General features: G+C 40.5%; 1 protein-coding gene across 7 annotated transcripts in view; it reads left to right on the plus strand.

Annotated features, from left to right (window-relative positions):
• LOC149303604 (voltage-gated potassium channel KCNC1-like) overlaps positions 1 to 18154 on the plus strand; it is a 71405-nt gene extending 53251 nt beyond the window's left edge. For 3 of the 7 annotated variants that reach the window (XR_016271959.1, XR_016271961.1, XM_089480132.1), the window contains one exon: positions 1096 to 1168. Coding sequence is in view for 1 of the 7 variants with exons in the window: in XM_089480129.1 (XP_089336255.1) it covers positions 1096 to 1229 (134 nt within the window). In the remaining 6 variants the exon portion in view is untranslated. Of the gene's footprint in view, positions 1 to 1095 lie in introns of all 7 variants that reach the window. The other 4 variants (XR_016271962.1, XM_089480129.1, XM_089480131.1 and 1 more) reach the window with 4 other exon arrangements.
• Positions 18155 to 19240: the final 1086 nt, after the last annotated feature.

Genomic DNA, 19240 nt, shown 5'->3' on the forward strand with positions numbered 1-19240 from the left:
AGATAACAAAGTCCCACTATACATGTAAAGCAGGGCTGGGCAACTGTGGAAAGCTAGGGAAACAACATGAAATGAGTAGAAATCACTTCCTGTTCACATCTTACAGTATATCAAAAAAAGGCTTCTCTGGGGGCTAAATTGGGCCCTTGAAATGTGGAAGAAACACCTCCCATACCCCTTAGAGGACACTTCAGGACAAAAAAATATTAAATCTTTTTCACAATATATATTTTTTAAAACATCTGGGGACCCAGGAGGTCTCCAAACATGGTAGAAATACATCCTACATCTATTAAACCTCATTCTGGGGCATCTTGAAGCAAATCATCATCATCATCATCATCATCATCATCATCATCATCTTTTAAAAAAGTTGGCCCTTGGGGAGGCCACAGAAACAGCCCCAAAACAGCGCTTTATACAGCATTTTGCCACCCCACCATAAAAGATGTGCTACAGCCCTGCCTTAGGAAAAGAAAAGGAGGAGCTCAGGGCTACAAAACTAATGCACTATAAATTATGGTCTATGAAAACAGCAACAAATGTCTGCATGTAGGCAGTAAAAACTAGAAATGTAAAACATATCTGAGCCAGCGTAAGGAACATGAAATACAGTTGGCCCTCTATATCCATGGATTTATTATCCACAAGTTCAAGCATCCATGGCTTGAAAAGATTTTAAAGAAGCAAACCTTGATTTCGCTATTTTATATAAGGGATGCCATTTCGTTTTGGGATTGTATTTAATGGGACTTGAGCACCCACAGATTTTGTTATCCCTGGGAAGTTGTGGAACCTCACAGCAGTGATAGCAAGGGCCCTTTGTCTATATATATTAAAAGTGGTTTATTTCTTTTAACATGCTCTCAGAGCTTGGAAAATGTACTTTTTTTACTACAGCCCCCAGAATTTCCCCACCAGCATGCTGGCAGGGGTGGGGTGGAAGGTTCTGGGAGCTGTAGCTCAAACATTCAAAACTCTACTATGGTGGTGGAAGGAAGGCCCTGCTTTGAAATCCTTGGTGCCTTACAGATAGTTGACCTTTCCCCCTTTCCTTCATTCCCCTTTTTCATCTCTTTCTTTCCTTCCCTACAGCGCTCCCCGCAGGCTATGAGAAGTCCCACAGCCTGAACAGCATTGCTGGACTGCGCCCGTCTCCAGCGCCCACTCCCTTCGGCTCGCCTGGTTCCATCCGACGCCCTCGTTCACCCATCCCTTCCATCCTATAGAGATACACCAGGGATGCTTGGGGTTAGCTTGTATGTTTGTTTCTTCTTCTTCTACTACTACTACTACTTCTTTTCTTTTCTTTTTTGAAGAAAAAAAAAACTCCTAGAAGAAAAAAGAAAAAAAAATAAGGTAATGCCAAAAAACAAAAAAAGCAAAGGGAACAAGAAAACAAATGAAAAAAATAATGCGGCCGAATGGAACAATGAAATGCAGGAGGCATCTCACAGGTGGTGTTGCACTAAAGTTTGCACTTTCTGGAGTGTCCATGAGAATCGTGAAGCCTTCTGTCCCTATGGCTCTGGGTCTGGAGAGTGGCTTATGGACTGATTGAAGCAGGGAGGGGAAGGGTAGGTGGAGAAAACTGGCTTGGTCAGAAAATCGAAATATGTCAAAAAGCAAGAAGGTCAATGAGAGACTGACACTCTGGGAAAGGTCCCCAAGGCCCTCCTCGGCTAGGTTGCCTGCTTTTCTCCCCTCTCTTTGGCCTCACCAGACTGCACAGTACTTCTCTAACCCTGGCTTTGCGCTTTATCTCTTTCCATTTGATGCTCCGTCCCTTCTCAACATTTTACTCAGGACTGTAATGAGCCATAGAGCTTACTGATCCTTTGTTCCCTCTGTCATGTTTCTCTCTCCTTGTCTACACACTATAATCTGTTTGATTTATTCACCTCTCTTACCAATCTCTGATCAGTTTGCCTGCTAACCTTCCTCCGTAAAATATCCATCCATCTTCCAAAACCTTCTACCCTGTATCCATCCATCCAGTCTCACTATGTGTAGCTCTCTTTCTTACTCTCCTACTTTACGTAAAGAGTGATTCTGGTTCTTTGAACACATGGACACTCCACGGTCTCTCTGGTGAAAGCCACCCTAACCACCTGCCTTGGGCCTTCTATCTTCCCTTGGAATTGTTCTGTTTTGTGCATGGATCTTCCATCAATCACAAGCAATAAGGTCAAGCGCTCCCTTCTGCCTGGATGCATGATAATGACTTTCCTACAATGTAGATATTCTAAGAACAACCAAGTTCCTACAGATGAAAGAGCTGAGGGTAGGCATAGAGACCAGTGTGTGTAGGGTTGGGGTGTGTGTGAGAAAGCAGAAATTCCAGCATTTGATGGAGCCTGAAGGAGAAAACTTAGAGACACAGCCTCCTTCATTCACCTCTTCCTTGTTCCCTTTCTTCTGTTTTGTTTCTTTCTGTTCTTTTTCCGCTCACACCTGAAAACGACAATGGAGCATCCCTTGTTCAGCTGGGTGCTTTCACTGTGATTTTTTCCCCTGTTTCCATCCAAAGTTGGGATGGCATGGCTTTTGATCTGGTTGCAAAAAAATAAAAATAAATAAAAATAATAATACTAATAATGACAAACAGAAAAAAGAGAGGGTAGAAACAAAGAGACTCAACTATATCATCAACAAATTAAATGCAGGAAAAAAAATAAACCTATTTTTCAGCAGAAAATAATAATAATTAATAATTATATATGTAACAACAACAGGATGAGAACATTTCTCGGCGACCATGTGGGGAACGGTGTCTCCCCTAAGCTTCTCCTGGACCAGCAGAGCACGGGACATGATACCAAGCAGCTGAGCATGGGACACGTCATTTTTTCAAAGCGATGCTGCCGAGACAAAACAAAAGTGCAAGGAATAGTGCTGCCAAGCTAAACTATTTAGAGCCTGCATTTTTCAAGCCAGCATGTATTTGCATGTGATACTGTAAGCGACAATATTTAATGCTATATGCAAAAGCAAAAGAAAAAAAAAAGAAAAAAAGAACTACAAGAAAAAAAGAGGTATATTTTCCTTCTGGACTTGCAATCCCTTACAAAATCAAAACAAAACAAAAAAATCACCCAGATTAGCCAGTGTCCCCTTCTCTGAGGTATTCCCATCCCGCAAGGGGGTCAGAAGCACCGCACATTATAGGAGCTTGGTATATCCTAAAGGGCTTTTTTCCTTCCCTGGGTGTAGGGTAACGGATAGGTACAAATTGTTGGCGGGGAGAATTCTCTGCCCTAGAGCAGAATCCAGCAGCCTCTTGTTTGGAATAAAATGTTTATAAATTTGAAACAATGCAAGGGGAGGAGTGTAGAGTGCGTACCGCTAACTCATTTAATAATCTCCAGGAAAAATAACTGCAGGCGGCATATCTAACAACATAATATAGCTGGTATTATGTGGGCTTTTAGAGAGTTGCTTCAGTGGAATACAAAACGCAGTGATTTGGGATGGTGACCATGGGTAAACTGGGAGGAGTAAATCAGAGATGCTGTATGGCATTCTCTTTAGTGGAAGTATTTCATCCTAGGGAGTCTGTTTAATCAAAGAGGTATAATACACCAACTAGCATATTCCCTTTCTAGTCTGGAGGCTGCCAATCTTCAGTGCCTCAGCTTTGTTTTTTAAAAGAAGGTTTTCTTGGCATAAGGGGGAAATGAACATGCTGTTTAGAAGAATCAGACTGAATTTTTTAAAAAATAGAGTGGTATGATTTTGCACATTTGCACAGACCCAGATTTTCAAGGAATGCACTTTTGAAGAATGTAAAACATATTTTATAAGAGGCTTGGGAGGAAAAATTGGAAGCATGCTGGTTCCTAAGAGTTTTAAAGGTGAATTCCTCACATCTCTATAACATGAAAGCAGTTTTGGAGTTTGGCTGAGCTAATGCTAAATGTCGCAAACAGGCAAGGTTAACTCTATTGGCAGCAAAAATATCTTGTGTGTTGGGAAGTGAAGTGAGCAAGAATTGTATCTTGATCTACGTTGCTTGTTCTGTAGGAAGTCTTAAAAATAGTTCTCTAGCGCCAAATTTCGTAAGCAACTGAAGCAATAGTTATCCTGTAATTAAATGTTAGTCCTTTTGTTGACTGGCTTTGTGTGTACACAAAAAAAATTGTTATCCTTGGTGTCGGACATGCAGTAGCCAGTTTTGCACAAACACAAGTTATAATATGATTGCGAGGTGGCGATCGGTCAAACAAATCTTAAGCAATTTCAGTCCATGTAAATTTTATATTGTAAAGTCTGAACATGGCTAATGCATCACATCTTCATCAGCATCTGACTGACTTCTTAATATCATGGAGAACAGAGCTGGTTATGTCCATTAAAAGACTGACCTTTAAGACCTTATTTTTAAACTCACCAGCATCAGTAACTTCATGACATTTCACCGGCCTCATGAGTGGCTCTCAAGTGCCACAGAGGGCTCCTTAGAAGGATTTCCAATACATTATTGAAAACAAAAATTATATTTTATTTAAAACATAACCATTCAAGAGAGAGAAAAGAATAATAAAACAATTTATTACTGCAGTATTTTCTCCATGCTGGTCAGATTGGAGCAGACTTATTTAGTTCAAACAGTGGATTTTTAAACCACGATCTTTGTCAAGCCACTCATAGCATTACAAAAGTATGAGTGATAGTGATATAATCTCTTTTGCTTTCCATAGAATGATAGTTCAAGATCTACTCTTATACATTATTATAGGAATCTGATCATCAAACAGCTTGTTAAGTATCTGACCTTGCTGTTGCCAAACGTATGTCAGCATCCGTAAAGGCCATATTAGCATTCTAATAGTAGCAACTTTTGTATAAAATGAGGACCACTCAACAAACTAAAAATGAAAGGAAGAAAGAATTGGAATATCAATGGAAAAAAAGGTGGTAGCACTGCATTCGGAGGATCATATAAGCTGCCTGGCTATGTGGGTAACCTCTTCCTGCCTGCCTTTTCAGCATACTAGAAGTCTTCAGTGTCTGCATCACAATCCTACAGTTCCTAGGTTCTGAACAAACCAGGACCTTAAACCAACTTCACATCATGGTTTACGTTCATGGCTTGTTCCAGACCTGAATTGGTTGAAATGGGAAACAATGGTTAATTGAAGACTTCCTGGATTGTTTCACTATGCCAAGAAAGAAAGGGGAAGTGTGAAGGAGCGTGTAGATGACAGTTTTGTGCAAATGTCAGTTGATTACACTGAAATAAGATTAAAGGTGTCTTAAGGATGGTTAGGTCAGGCTTTTTAAAAAGAATTCCACAGGCAATAGTTTCTCACAGTCCAAATTCATTGAAGGAGTTATACTGAAGGGTGCTGATGGAGTGTATGTGAAAGTATCATTTTCATCTCCAAAAAATTAATCTCTAGTAGATCAACAGACAGACTTCTGGAACTGACGTTAAAGGAAGTCTTTAAACATCAGATTTAATTGCAATTGTGTGACCTGTATACACAATATGTGCCCAGTCAAAAAAATTCATACATAGAGCTTAATGATAAAATTATTTTATGATTGCTGATGTAAAAAGTGGCAGATGACAATGTGAAAACATAGCACAGATTCCTTTAGAAACACTAGCGCTAATAGAGCATAGCCATGTCTTTTCCCTCTTACAAAAGATAATCCTTGAAGACTCTACCCTGCTCTCTGTAGAGCAGTCACCAGTGTTTCCAAGATGAAACAAATCATTCTGCAGGAATCTCTTTCTGAGAAGCCTAGTAGACTGTCAGTATTACAATAGGGATAGTGAACTAGGAAGTCCTCAGATATATTCTTAACTATTGTGTTTATTCATTTGGGTTCTTCCCCCCACTCTTCATTTTTAAAAAAAGTTTTTAATGTTACTTGCTGTACACAGACTTTTATTGTTGTTTGGGATGCCTCATATGTCCTGCGCCTGACAAATACCAAGTTCTGACGTTTTCTTCCCACTGTTTGGAGGCTTTTAAATATCACTGACTGTGATGTTAAAGATCAAAGCCACATGTGCACAAACCCAAGGGAAAGGTGCAGGGACTGTAGCAGTGCACACAGTGTGCATATATTAAGCTCTTAGTTGGCCCTCTGTGTCCACGGATTCCTTATCCACGGATTCAACTATCCATGGCTTGAAAATCTTTTTAAAATATATAAATTCTAAAAAGGAAAAGTTGATTTTTCCCCTTTTATCTGAGGGACACCATTTTACTACACTATTGTATTTAATGGGACTTGAGCATCCACAGATTTTGCTATTCCCAGGGAGTCCTGGACCAAACCACAGTGGATACCAAGGGCCCACTGTATGTAGCTTTGCCCCAGCCACTGCATTTACCCCTGCATTTGCCCTTTTGTGCAAGGTGGGTCTTGTGGATGCTTGCACTCCCAATAACCAGAATATCACCAGAAAGGCTAACAAAGTCCAAATGCCAGTAAATAAAATATTTTTAAAATTTGTTTTAAAACAAATTTCAGTACACAGCATAAAATATACCAATAAAAGAAGATGTATGGGTTAATGGAACTAAAATTGCTTTCACTGCCAAGCAGTGAAGGTTAATAAAGGTAGAGCCAGGCTAATCTTACATAAGAAGCCTCCCAAAGAACATTGGGCTTCTGCTGTGGCAATGAATGAATCCAACCAGGCCAGAATCCAACCAGTCTATCCTCCTTAGTGGAAGGATAGACTGAAGTACCATGAGATGCAAACAACATGCTGCGATCTGAACAAATGACATTTTAAATGTTATACACACCCAGGTATAACACAACCCAGTTTCTGTTTTCTTGTAATCTAGAATGTTTGTGTAAAGATTTCTGAGCAAATGACAAAACATAGGATAATGTTGATGTTTGTTGATATTAATGGTATTATTCATTGTGAAACTGGTTAACTTTTTCTTAATATTTGAGGTTCTTTTGCTTTTACAATGTTCATTATATGCTAGCCTCAGGTAGCTGACTTCATTATGGGTAATCTGTTTTATCCTTTTATAGTACATATCTTTTCAGCTGTCTTTAGTCCAGCAAAGAAAGACGTTCTGTTGAAGATCCATTTATAGGCTCCCGAGTTTAAATAAGCAAAATACTCTAGTATTGCTAAAAATGCTACCTTGTCTCCAGCAGTGCATGATTGGCTTCATACTCTTACATGTGACTGAAATTGTTCCAACTACAGAATGTTGTTTTTAAATTTTACAGAGGCCTTGTTGCCACGATACTAGCAAATGCCAGTAGTGACATGTAAGGCAGAGTTTTTATTGAAGCAGTAAATGTGTTTTATCATTACAGGCTGCTGGTGGTAGCTTTTCAGATAGCTTTGTTTAGGTGTAAACGTCCCCTTGGTATAAAAAGCTAGATGTTAAGGAGAGGGGTTCTAGCCAAGACTTTTCCTTGACAAACTACTGGTAGTTTTCTGTGTGTGAAATTTTTCAAGTTTGTTAGTTAACAGATGGCCATGCAGTTATGTATGCTCCTTCTGCTGTCTAGAATGCTACAAATGCTGTGTGAATGAGACGTCAGACCATTTGCAGGGTTCGCAGAGGTGGGAATTCATGGGTCCCAATGACAATTAAAACCTAAAAATCCTACACTCCTGGATCACGATGATAGTAACTTTAGGAAGGGAGTCGGTAAACTTGAACCCATTAAAGAGCCCTGCTGGAAAGTTTTGTGCAGAGATTGGAAATGTTATTTTTGTACCATAACTCCCATAATCCCTCTGTCGCCATGGCTTGCTTGGGGGATTCTGGGAGTGCAGGCCAAAAGTATATTTTCCAAGTTCTGCTCCAGTTACACCAGTGTTACTTTCTTTGTAGATTTTCCCCTTTTAGGTTGTCTCTAGTTTTTACCTGTCAGAGAATGGATTTGACCCAGATGTATTTTATTCTTTTGTTTTTATCTTCTTTTTAAACTTGAAAGAAAGAATGCATACAGAGCATCCTGTTCAGAGGTACTCTAACCACGGATCTGGGAATTGTGGATCCTGGCTTTTGAGTGTCATCTTTTAGTACAGAATAGCTCTCTCTGTTGATGAAAGGACACACATTGGCCTGTGAGGCTGTTGCCATTTCTTTCCAGAACACACGCACCCACAAATCCCTCACTCCTAGCCTTTTTCTTTCCCTAAGAGTTTTCTGCACACTTAACAAACAAAACACAGATTAATACCCTGCCGCTCCTAGTCAAAACCCATCCGCCTCACATACTATGCAAATGTTTCACCATTTCAGTGAAGGTATATATTTCCCACTCCTCCTCCACAAATCCCACCCAACCTCAGCTCTGCCACTCTCCTCCCCCAGATAAATGGAAGCTTTTTATGCAATGATTCCTATGCAAAATAAATAAATAAATAAATAAAATAATACAAAACAAAATCAAACAAATGGCTGGCTGGATTCAGAAGGGTGATTGGGATCCCTTTCCCCAAGCAAAATTGGGGGTGAGGTTGATTAATGCAAGCTCCTATATGTAAAAACAAACCTATGCGGTGCGTTCTACTCCTACCCACTTCTGGGCTGGGAAAACGGGGGCAGTTGTTTAGTCGGTCATATTGACTGAGATTTCTCCTTGAAGGACACACAGAGTCCCATGTCAAGTCAGTTGAATGTCCGGGTGTGTAGCTGAGGCGGGTGTGGAGGCATTCAAGTCAAGGTATGCTGTTGCTAAGGCCACAATCCTATGGATAGCTATTTGAGGAAAAGGCCAACTGAACTCAGTTTGGGCTACTTCGAAGGAAATGTGGTTAGGGCTTTGTATTGTTCAAGTCCGTGCCCCTTTAATGTGGTTGTTGGCCCTTTCATTTTGTCTTGATACTCTAGAGAAAAAAAAATACCAAAAGACAAGCCACTCTGCTTTCTGAACCACAGATATTTCAGCAGCAAATGGCCTTCTCTGCGCATCATGAAGACCATAAAGTTTCTAAGAATGGCTCCCCGCACCCATTTTAAAAGTTATATGCAGGAAGGGCATGGGACTAGGTGGTTTTGGGACTTCTGCTGTGTTGCCATTCTGCACTTTAAATCCTGCCCCCGTCCCCACTCATCTGTCAGGGTTTACGGGGCAATTTTCCTTTCACAACGTTTTCTTCATTTGCTGTGATTTGTGTAGCTTGGTTTGGCTGGTTTGTAGAGCTGATCGACATATCAGTGTGGTGCAGTTATGTGGTACAGCTCACCTGGACTATGCTACTTCAGAATGCAGGGTTCTTTTCTGCGATTGTGAAAGTAAGTTTGCACAGGCTTGTAAACAGCCACTCACTCACCTGGGATAGATAAAATTATCCCATGGAGAGCAGGCAGGGAAATTTTGTAAATTGGATTAGACTAGATTCTTGGAATTTTTTTTCCAGGCTGTAGATACGCTTCCATTAGTAATATGCATGAGCATGACTGTTAGTTACATTACTTGTGGGTTAGTAATTTTTGCAGACAAGGTTTGCATACATGAATGTGCTCCCATATCAAAAAGTATATGCCTGAAGAAAACTAGCATCTCAGGTAGTTTAGCCTAACCCTTGACATGGTAGCTTTCCATAGGCTGGTGGGATCTTTTCAAATGTGAGGTGTATTCAGTCAGGCAGTCAGAGATGGTATGGGTAGGATGTCCTGCATTCAGAAATGGTACAGTCCCAGGAGAGATGTACCACATGCTTTTTGCAAATATGTAATCTGGCTCTGAATACAGAGATTGAGTAGGTACATCTCTTTCCAACTGTATCACAACTCTGCTTCAAAATATTGTCACTTGATGTGTATGTCCTTTGTTTGCTCTTCTTTTGGGATATTTTCTTCCCTGCCTAGATGAAGAAATATAATTTTTCCATGAAAAAAAATGATGATAGCAACTTCAATGTTGCTTTGCCTACGCATTCTGTTATTAGAATCTTCCTTCCTTCCTTTCCTTCTTTCAGAAATTTGTGGAGAAATAATTTGAACTTTACACGGCAATAGTTTTGATTTTGGGGTTTGTTTTTTGTCTTTTAAGTATGCTTGGGTTTCTTTTATTATGAAACTGTTTGGTTGCTAAATAAACTTTGTGCAATATGGGTTGAGTTGCCAAAGAAAGAAAGAAAGAAAGAAAGAAAATTATTGTATTTTTTAAAAAATGATTTATTTCCCTTTCAGTTGCCAAAAATGAAACAAAGAATGTGTTTTTAAGAAATTACCCCAGGACTTAGAGAAAATTAATAAAAGGACCCTTTTTAAAATGGGGGAATTGCTAAATATCATTGATATTCCCTGTATGTAAAATTGTAAGAGCTCTCATTTTTTCTCTCTAAAGAATGAATTCATAACATTTTCAGATTGTCTTTGTGATGATCTGAAGCAAATTTCCTGAGATTTTCAGGGAGAAAGTATTTGATTTAAAACAATCTGTTTTTGGACAAGCGGCGAGTTAATTTTCTCATTGTCAGCCTGTGAGGGACCAAGAATGTTGTTTCTGGGGGATTTTAACCTGTAAAATATGATATTCACATAAATGTGGAGGGTTGGAGATTTTAAAAATTGAAGAATGCCATAGACTTTGGGGGAAAAAATCTAAAAGTTTTCTGTTTCATGTTGGTTTTGATTCAAGCTTGATGTAGACATTATTATAGATAACCTAGGAGCTCAGGAAGAGTGTTGATAAAATCAACCTATGGTTGATTTTCTATCAATATAGAGTAATATTGCAATCCTTAATTCATAATGTCCAGCTCAACAAAGACTGTGGGGGTAATGGTGTCTTGAAAGAGCAATGAGTGTTTCATGTGTGCATCCCAGTATTTAACTGGGTGTTTGTATATATGTGTGTGTGTATATGTATGCACATATAGAAAGTGTGTTTGTGGTAATCAGCCGAGCATTGTTTACATGTGGTTATTCACAAGGCTTCTTCTGAGTCAGGGGCTTGCCAGTGTATAGAATTTGTTTTCAGGTCCAGGAAACATAGCTCCACAGCATCTTCTGCCCTTTGTCATTTGAGCACAAATATATGTACTCAAGCAAGTAGGAATGTCACAATTGCAGAGCCGATTCATCAAGACTGAATGGGTGCACAGAGCGCTAAAAGCACTTTGCAAAGAAAGCCAGCCTCTGCCTTCCATGAATAACTTATTCAAAAAGCCTAATGGTAAAAATGGGAGTTTGGAACAAAGAGGGCAACCAGCACATGTTCAGATGCTACATTTTGTCAGTCAGTAACAGAGCCAGTGTGGTAAAGTGGTTTGAGTGTTAGACTAGGACACCGGGAGACCTATTTGGTCATGGAAACCCCATTGGGTGACCTTGGACAAATCACACTCTCTCAGCCTCAGAGGAAGGCAAGGGCAAACCCCCTCTGAACAAAGTCTGCCAAGAAAGTCTGCATGTCCACAAGAACTGGCAGGTTTTCTTTCCATTGTATGTTCAGAAAGTCCAAGCCATTTGGTTGTCCGAGGCAAAACATTCAAATGGCTGTGAAAATACAGGGCTAAAGATGGAGAGTACCCATGATATTTGTGTCTGAGGGAGAAAATTCAAATAGTTGTGAAAATTAAAATGCCAACAGTCATCCATATTACAATCACTCATTTAAATCACTAAGATCAATCCCAATGTGGGTCTTTAGGAAACAAACTAGGTTATCATCTTGTAGTGAAAGTCTAGTCTACATTTGGAGTGAAAGTGATACACCAAGTCTTATGTCTTAGTCACACAGGCTGGACCAAACCATCCATTTGAACCTGATAGAAAAAGTTTGCCTAATAGTAAAGCCTAGCCAAAAATGCAAGTTCTGATAAAAAAGGGCAGGCTATTCCTAAAATGCTTTTGTCCCAATACATGAAGAAGCCCTGTGTTTTGGAGTGCCTACGTTTGCGATTGAGTGCATCTGCTACAAGACAATCTCTCCCCACCTTTGCTAAGCTGGATACGTGCTTCTAGGTATATCCCCAATCTGAATTGCGGGAGGGGGAAATTTTCAGGAATAACCCTGTCTCATCCTGGAGAAATGGGGGACAGGGTGCCCCATTCTTTTGCAGATGTTTGGGGTAATCTGAGGCCTTGGAAGGGGAGGAAGGAAATAAGACAGCAAGTGCCCAATAGGAATTCCTAGCGCTCAAAACGTTCAGCAGTGCTTCTCCCTGATATTGTATGAAATTAGAAGCAAGGGTGACGAACGGAGGAAAGACGGGTGATTTTAGACTCAGGAAAGCTTGGGTGTGGGGGTGGGACGGAAGTGCATTTTGCCCCATGTTGGTGTAGGAGTGAGGCGTACTATGGGGAAAGGTTCCTTTGGTTTGCCAAAAGGTGGTAATGACGGGTGGGCTCAGGGATGGTGGGGAGGGACACAGAGCTATTTTTTCAAGCAGATGTATTATAATTATAATAATAAAATTTAAAAAATGATGCTATTTTTTCATAAATCCCTTTTTCTCCCCTCCAATTGCCACAGCAACATTTGTAAAAGTCCTGTAATGGAGGCATAAGGATTTCCCACGGGGCCGGTCAAAGAGAACCATCGGGAATGCTGGGGGTGAAGGACGAGTGGCGTTCTTTTGCACCCCCCAAAAAAATTAATACGTAAGAGAAAGATTTCTTTGTGGTTTTCAAAGTGATTTTCTCCCTATTGCCCAATTGCTCAAGATGAAATATATATATATATTTTATAATTCTTTTTAATCGCCAAAAAAAATTGAAAATACAATTTTCACATCATGAAAATGTGCAATTTGATTTTAAAAAAAGGTTTATCTACACTCAAACCCTAAACAGAAGCTTTAATACAGAATGCTATATTTTGATGCCTTGAAACTTGAAAAGTTATTTTTTACTTCCTTGTTCAATGTAAGTGACCAAAATAATCACAACCTCTTTAAAAAAAAAAAAGTGTTCAATTTTCAGGAATTTCAACATTTTCAATAAGTGTTTCTTTGATCATTCCAAAAAGAAATCACACGGGGAAAATTCAAACAGTTCAAGCGGGAATAGCAAATGTGGGGAAAGATGAGCGTTTCCCTCCCACTCATACAAATGCCAGGGTTTTTATTCTGCCTGATACCCCGTGGTATTTCCTTCCTTCACATGCAATCGATGTGCCAAAATGTTTTAATTCCCAAGTGTTGAACTGCTAAATGTTGGGGGGCATGGGAGAGGGGGCTGGAGGGTCAATGGGGACAACATTCAAGTTTGTATCATTGTATTGGCTCCCTTTGTCCCTTCTGTATCATTTCATCATTTCTTTATTCTCGTTTGCACCACCAGACCCGTTACTTCTTCATTTTGGAAGAGTCGCCGTGTTAGCCTATTGCAGCAAAAACAATAAAAGAGTCTTGTCGTGGCACCTTAAAAACTAAAACCAGAAGCATTGGACACATTCATATTGGTTTTGTGTATAGCAATTCATTTATCACAATGTCCCACAAAGAATCCTAGAAATTATAGCTTTGTAATAGAGGCTTCCATGAAGGACAGGATTCCTGGTGAAAGGAGATTCTGGGAACTGTAGTCCAAAAAAGTAACCTTTTTATGCTCTAATAAGACCTTATACGTTTGTTGTTGGAGTGTTCTGATAGTGTAAGTTCTTGCCTATACAAGTTTCTTCCACAGTAGAACTAGTCTTTAAGGTGCCACTAGAACAAGCTTCACTGTTGTCTTTCACAACCTCCTTACCCTACAATTGTGCTCACCCTTTACCTTCCTCTTGACAGAAAATTATTTCTAAGGATTTAAATCTTGTTCATACTCATTCCATTCATACCCAAACCATTCTGGGCCCTAAGGAGGTAAGCAAAATATTTTCTCTTTCCCTTCACTTATACCCCAGCTTGATTTTTAAAGCATTTTAAAGGGAAAAGGAAAGGAAGAAATGTGGAGTTGTTGTTGTTGTTGTTTAATAAGTGGGGTATTGGTGAGTCTCAGTCAAGCTATGGGCAATGACACCTGTTCAAGGAAGCAGTCACCTGCACAGGTAGCCATAGAATTTGGAAAAGTTACTTTGTCTAAGCTTGTTGGGTCAAGCTGGCTGGGTGATTCTGAAAGTTGTAAATCCAAAAGAGTAATTTTTCTGAAACTCGGATTCCTAGATTGAGGGTTGTTGGATGAAGGGATGACCTGCGTGGTTGATTAATTGTTATGCTTGCAGTTCCCTCTTTAGACCCAGGAGTAAAACCTCTTTGAAAAGTTGTTATTACAATAATGGTCTGATTGGAAGAGGAAGGAAAGTTAGTTGTGGCTGGATTCTCTTCATCCCTTCTCTACCAAACAATAGATTGGTAGATTTACTTTTTTGCATTGATTCCATTAGAGCAAATGGAGCAACCTTTGGCTTAGTACATCAGGAGAACTGAGGTCCTGGTGTGCATGCAAATTTGGTATATTCACACATGTAGGGTGCAAGATTCTGCACATGCATACACATTCATGTGCACAAGGGTAGCACATGGATACAAAACAAAGAGGTAGAATTGCATGTTTGCACAGATAATCTTTCTCACACTTCTAGAGAACCATGTGGGAAAATATCCTATATTTTTCAAAAAAAGCTACAACAATAATGACAAGGTAGCGAGCACACATGAATGGGATAAACAGTGTAATATGCTTCTAGCAACCACATTTCCAAAAACACATCACATATGCTTCACAGAAATAAATGTGCACCTTCAGAAAGCATAGGTAAATGTACACACCATGTCTAATCAACAAAGGGCATATCTAAGTGCTGTGTAAACCAAACAAATCAATTTAGCCTCTGCAGGAAGCCTGGACTTGGTAGCTTTGTGAACTTTTCAACCAGCTTCTGTAGCAGCGAGGGGTGCAGAGTGGCCCTCCAGATTTTGGGGATCGTGACTCCTATCATGCTGGCTAAGGCTGATAGGAGTTGCAATGTAACAATATCTGGAAGGTTACACATAACCCATACCTGCCCTATACTTGTAGCTTTAACAGCAGTTTCATTACCAGAAATTGGCTGATGATACCCTCTCCATGCTGTGAGAAATCTTTCCTGCTAATTGTTGCAAGTCATGCCCAGCTGCAGACTGAAAAATTAGGAATCCTGTTTGCCACTGCTGCCTTTAAAGAACTGTGATTCCTAAGACTCCTTGAGGAGAAAGATTTTTTACAAACAAGGTTATATTTGCAGTGTAAATATATCCTCAGGAAACGTCTACCTGACCTACATAAACAAGTTCCTCTGTCATGGTTCCTCACAGTGTAGTTCAGGGAAGTTAAAAAGCAGCTAAAGGCCCTCTTCATGGAAAATTCTGAGCACCCTTCCCCAACTAACAGTTGTCAGGAGTCCTTGGCAGAAGCCATGACTATGGACTTGGCGCATTACTGGTTTAGGTTTAAAGTACTGATGCATCCCTGGGATATACTTGAAGAGAGAGAACATGCATTCATGTCTGTGTAGCAGATACATTGCTTCACTCTCACAGTGTTCACTTACTGGGCAACACACAGAAGTGTGTAGCCCATGCATTTACGCACAAAACCAACACATCTATGCAAAGCATGTGCTCATAACTCTCATACTTGCTCACATAATTTTGATCCAAACTCTTGGGATGGATCCACACTATAAACCACCAATTCATACACTAGTTCAGCTGTCATGGCAGCCTTCAAAGGATCCTGGGAATTATAATTTGGTGAGGGTTCTGAGACTTATACATACTTATACATACACCCCCACAATTCGAGCTTAGGAACATAGGGATCTGCCTTACTGCTGAATCAAACCACTAGTCCTTGCTGAGTACTGACAAGCAGCCACTCTTCAGGGTTTTAGGCAGGGGTCTTTTTAAACCCTACCAGGATGTACCCAGGGTTACACCTGGAATTTTCTCTGTGCAAATCATGCACTCTGCCACTGAGCTATGGTCCTTGCCATAGTGACTGGACCCCACAACATGCAAACTGTGTGATTCAGTGCATACCACATGTTCATCATCACATCAGCTTGCCACCTTGCAACTGATGGTTGTAGTCCACTGCTGGACTGTAGGGAAAACAAGGCAGCCTTTTGGGCTGCAGTTCAATGAGGTGCTGTTTGCTCCCTCCTCACATACCCTCCTTCACACACATGCCCTCCTAGTGGAAGAGCAACTTCCAGGTCAATTTCATACAGAAAGCAATAAATCAGCTCCCATTGCTGGCCTGTCCCAATAAGGGAGACACTTCCAGGACACAGTAATGCACTCACAGTCTGCTCTGTGGTGACAGGACCACTTGGGGCATCATCCATATCAACCCTCCCTGAAAAAAGCCAGCCAGTTTTTCAAAACCCTTTCATTTTTATCATCTGTGCGCTTCCTTCCCCACTTCCACTGTGGTTTATTATAGACAGATATCCCTCCAGCCCTCTAGCCATTCGTTCCAAGTACGTCACCAGTTCTCTTTTCACTCATATGCTTCCATTCATTTATCCATTCACACACTCAAAAACCCATGCTCCATATATGGTCCGATTTACCACTTCAGTTTCCTACACACTGTTCTTTTGTCTGTTCACATCAGTCCACTTCAAACTGAATTAGTACATACAGTATTTTATTAACAATTTTAAAAGATATGCATTTCCCCCCAAAAAACATAGGCAGGCCAGATTGCTAACGTTTGGATAATTCTTTATTTTTTACAGTTCATGCCATATAGCTCCTTCACTTTATCCATCAATTCCGCCAGCCTTCTGTAAAACCATATACAACACATTCTCCAAAGCTGATCTGCACTCCCAGTCTACAACTGCCCAGTCACCAACTGCCTCACTTATCTGTGGCTCCAACATACAATCAATAGTCTAAGTGTGATATTCCCAACATATAATATACCTATGAGTAATGCCTGCCCTCCTTTCACTCCTAATCTTAATTTTTCTGGTCCTTCTACACGATCGTTCACCCTCCACATACAGACCACACAAACATGGTACTTCATTTGTCTTGTTCTGTAGTTTGCCCAGGTAAGGAAAGAATTGGCATCATGATCCAAACCTGTGGAACCTAGAAGAAGCAACTGGGCCAGACTGGTTTTGGCTGCTCACTACCATCGAACCCCATTCATCCTTGCATCTTTTTATTACCATTCAATTCAATTCTGGTGCTACAATGGACTCCTGGATGAGGGTTTGGGCCTGTGTTCCCTTGAAAATTCCTTGCTCCCCCATTTCTTTGCATCTCTCCTTCGTGCTGATAGAGAGGAGGTGTGTTTTGTTCCACTTCTACTGTGTTGATGTTTATTTCTTTTCTCATTTCACTTTTAATTCATCCTGTTCCCCTGCCAGCACTCCATCCTTTTCTCCTCCTCCCTCCAACATCCCCTGGTCTTTGGTCTCTGGGACATTATATTGTCTGCATGAGCTGACATGCCGAGGTTACAGCATGTAATAAAATTATTTCCTTTTCATTTAAAACTTTCAAAAGAAAACCAACAATAACAACAATTTGCATCCAGACTATTATTCACAGGTTGATGGAGGGTTGGCGGGAGGGGTACACGAGAGGGAGGTTTGGACTTACATGTGGAAAGGACAAGTGAAACATGAGTCAACAGTGTGATTCAGTAGCCAAAAAGCCATTGCAATGCTAGGCTGCATCAACAGGAGTTTCGTGTCCAAACTGAGGGAAGCAGTAGGGACTCTGTCTTCTGCTTTGGTTGGACCTCACCTATGTCCAATTTTGGACACCACTGTTCAAGAAGAAAATCAACATGTTGGAACATGTCCAGAAAAAAGCGACTAAGATGATCAAAGTTCTGGAAACCCAGCCTTATGAGGAACGACTTAGGGAGCTGTGTATGTTCAGCCTGGAGAAGAAAAGACTGAAAGATGACATGGTAGTTATCTTTAAATACCTGAAGGAAGGAAGCTTGTTTTCTACTGCTTCAAAGACGAGAACATGAACCACTAAATTCAATTACAAGAGATTCCACCTGAAATGGACTGCCCCAAAGATGGATTTTCCATCTTTGGAGGTCTTTAAACAGAGTTTGGATAGGCACCTTTCAGGAGTGTTTTAGTTGTGTGTTCCTGCATGGCAGGGAGTAAGACTAAGGCTGCATCTGAACTGCAGAAATAACCCAGTTTGGTGCCATTTTAGCTGCCATGGCTGAATGTTATGGAATTCTGGAAACTAGTTTGTTGTGGCACCAGAGCTCTCTGACGGAGAAGCCTAAATGTTTTACAAATCTACAAATCCTAGAATTCTATAGCATTGAGCCTTGGATGTTAAAATGGTATCAAAGTACATTATTTCTGCAGTGTGGATGCAGACTAAGTCGCTCTTGTGGTACCTTCCAACTCTAAAGCTAAGGTCCAAAACACACTACAGAAATCATCTAGTTCGAGACTGCTTGAACTGCCCTGGTGTTGTGGCACCAGAGCTGTCTGAAAGCAAAAGGTAAATGCTTCACAAAACTACAGTTCCTGGAATTCCCTAGCATTGAGCCAGGACAGTTAAAGTGGTCTCAAACTGGATTGTTTCTGCAGTGTAATTTGGTGCTCCGGGGCTAAGTCTTATCTCAAGAAACAAATCTGGTAGGGTCGGAAGCAAACTTTGTACCCTCCTATGTATTCTGAGATCTGCAGTCTATAATATTGCATCGTTGTTCTCCTTTCTTTGTTGGCCAGAGGAGACAAGTTGGCACCAACCTATGCAAACAATATGCTTGGATTGTGGCCCATCTTGGAGAATGTACCTTACTCAACAGAGTGGTGCCCCCAACAAGTAACAACCAGTTGTTTTGGTTTTTGACCTAGAAGAAATGAGGAGGGGGCAAAGAAGTAGCTTCTTTCAACACTATCAGACTCCCTGAGGAAGAGGCTTATATTCTGTGTATATATCCAACAAGCTGTAACTAAAGAAGGAAATGTGCTGAAGGAAAGTAACTTTTTGAACTATAGCTTTCAGGACTTTCCAGCCAGCATGTCTAGTGACCAGATTGGCCGAGGGATTCTAGCAGTTGTAATCCAGAAAAAGTAAGTTTCCCAAGCTCTGCTTAAAAGGAATACAATTACGTCAGCAGAATTTTGACATGTGTTCCTGGTACCCTTGCTCTGACATCTTAAGGCCATTCCAATAATAGAGAGAAAAGTGCTTGTTATTTGCCAGATAAAATAGAGATGCTGCACCACACCAGTTCCCCTGTCACAGGAAATTGTGTAATTGGTCAAAAATTATCGTTATTGGCTTCATCGTTGATTGGGGATTCTAATGCAGGCTTTCTAAGCCAGCATTATTCACAACCTCACTGATTCTCAT

The sequence above is a fragment of the Sceloporus occidentalis genome, unplaced genomic scaffold (assembly GCF_023333645.1).
Source record: "Sceloporus occidentalis isolate IW3139 unplaced genomic scaffold, rSceOcc1.0.p SCAF_14, whole genome shotgun sequence".
NCBI classification, from domain to species: Eukaryota; Metazoa; Chordata; class Lepidosauria; order Squamata; family Phrynosomatidae; genus Sceloporus; species Sceloporus occidentalis.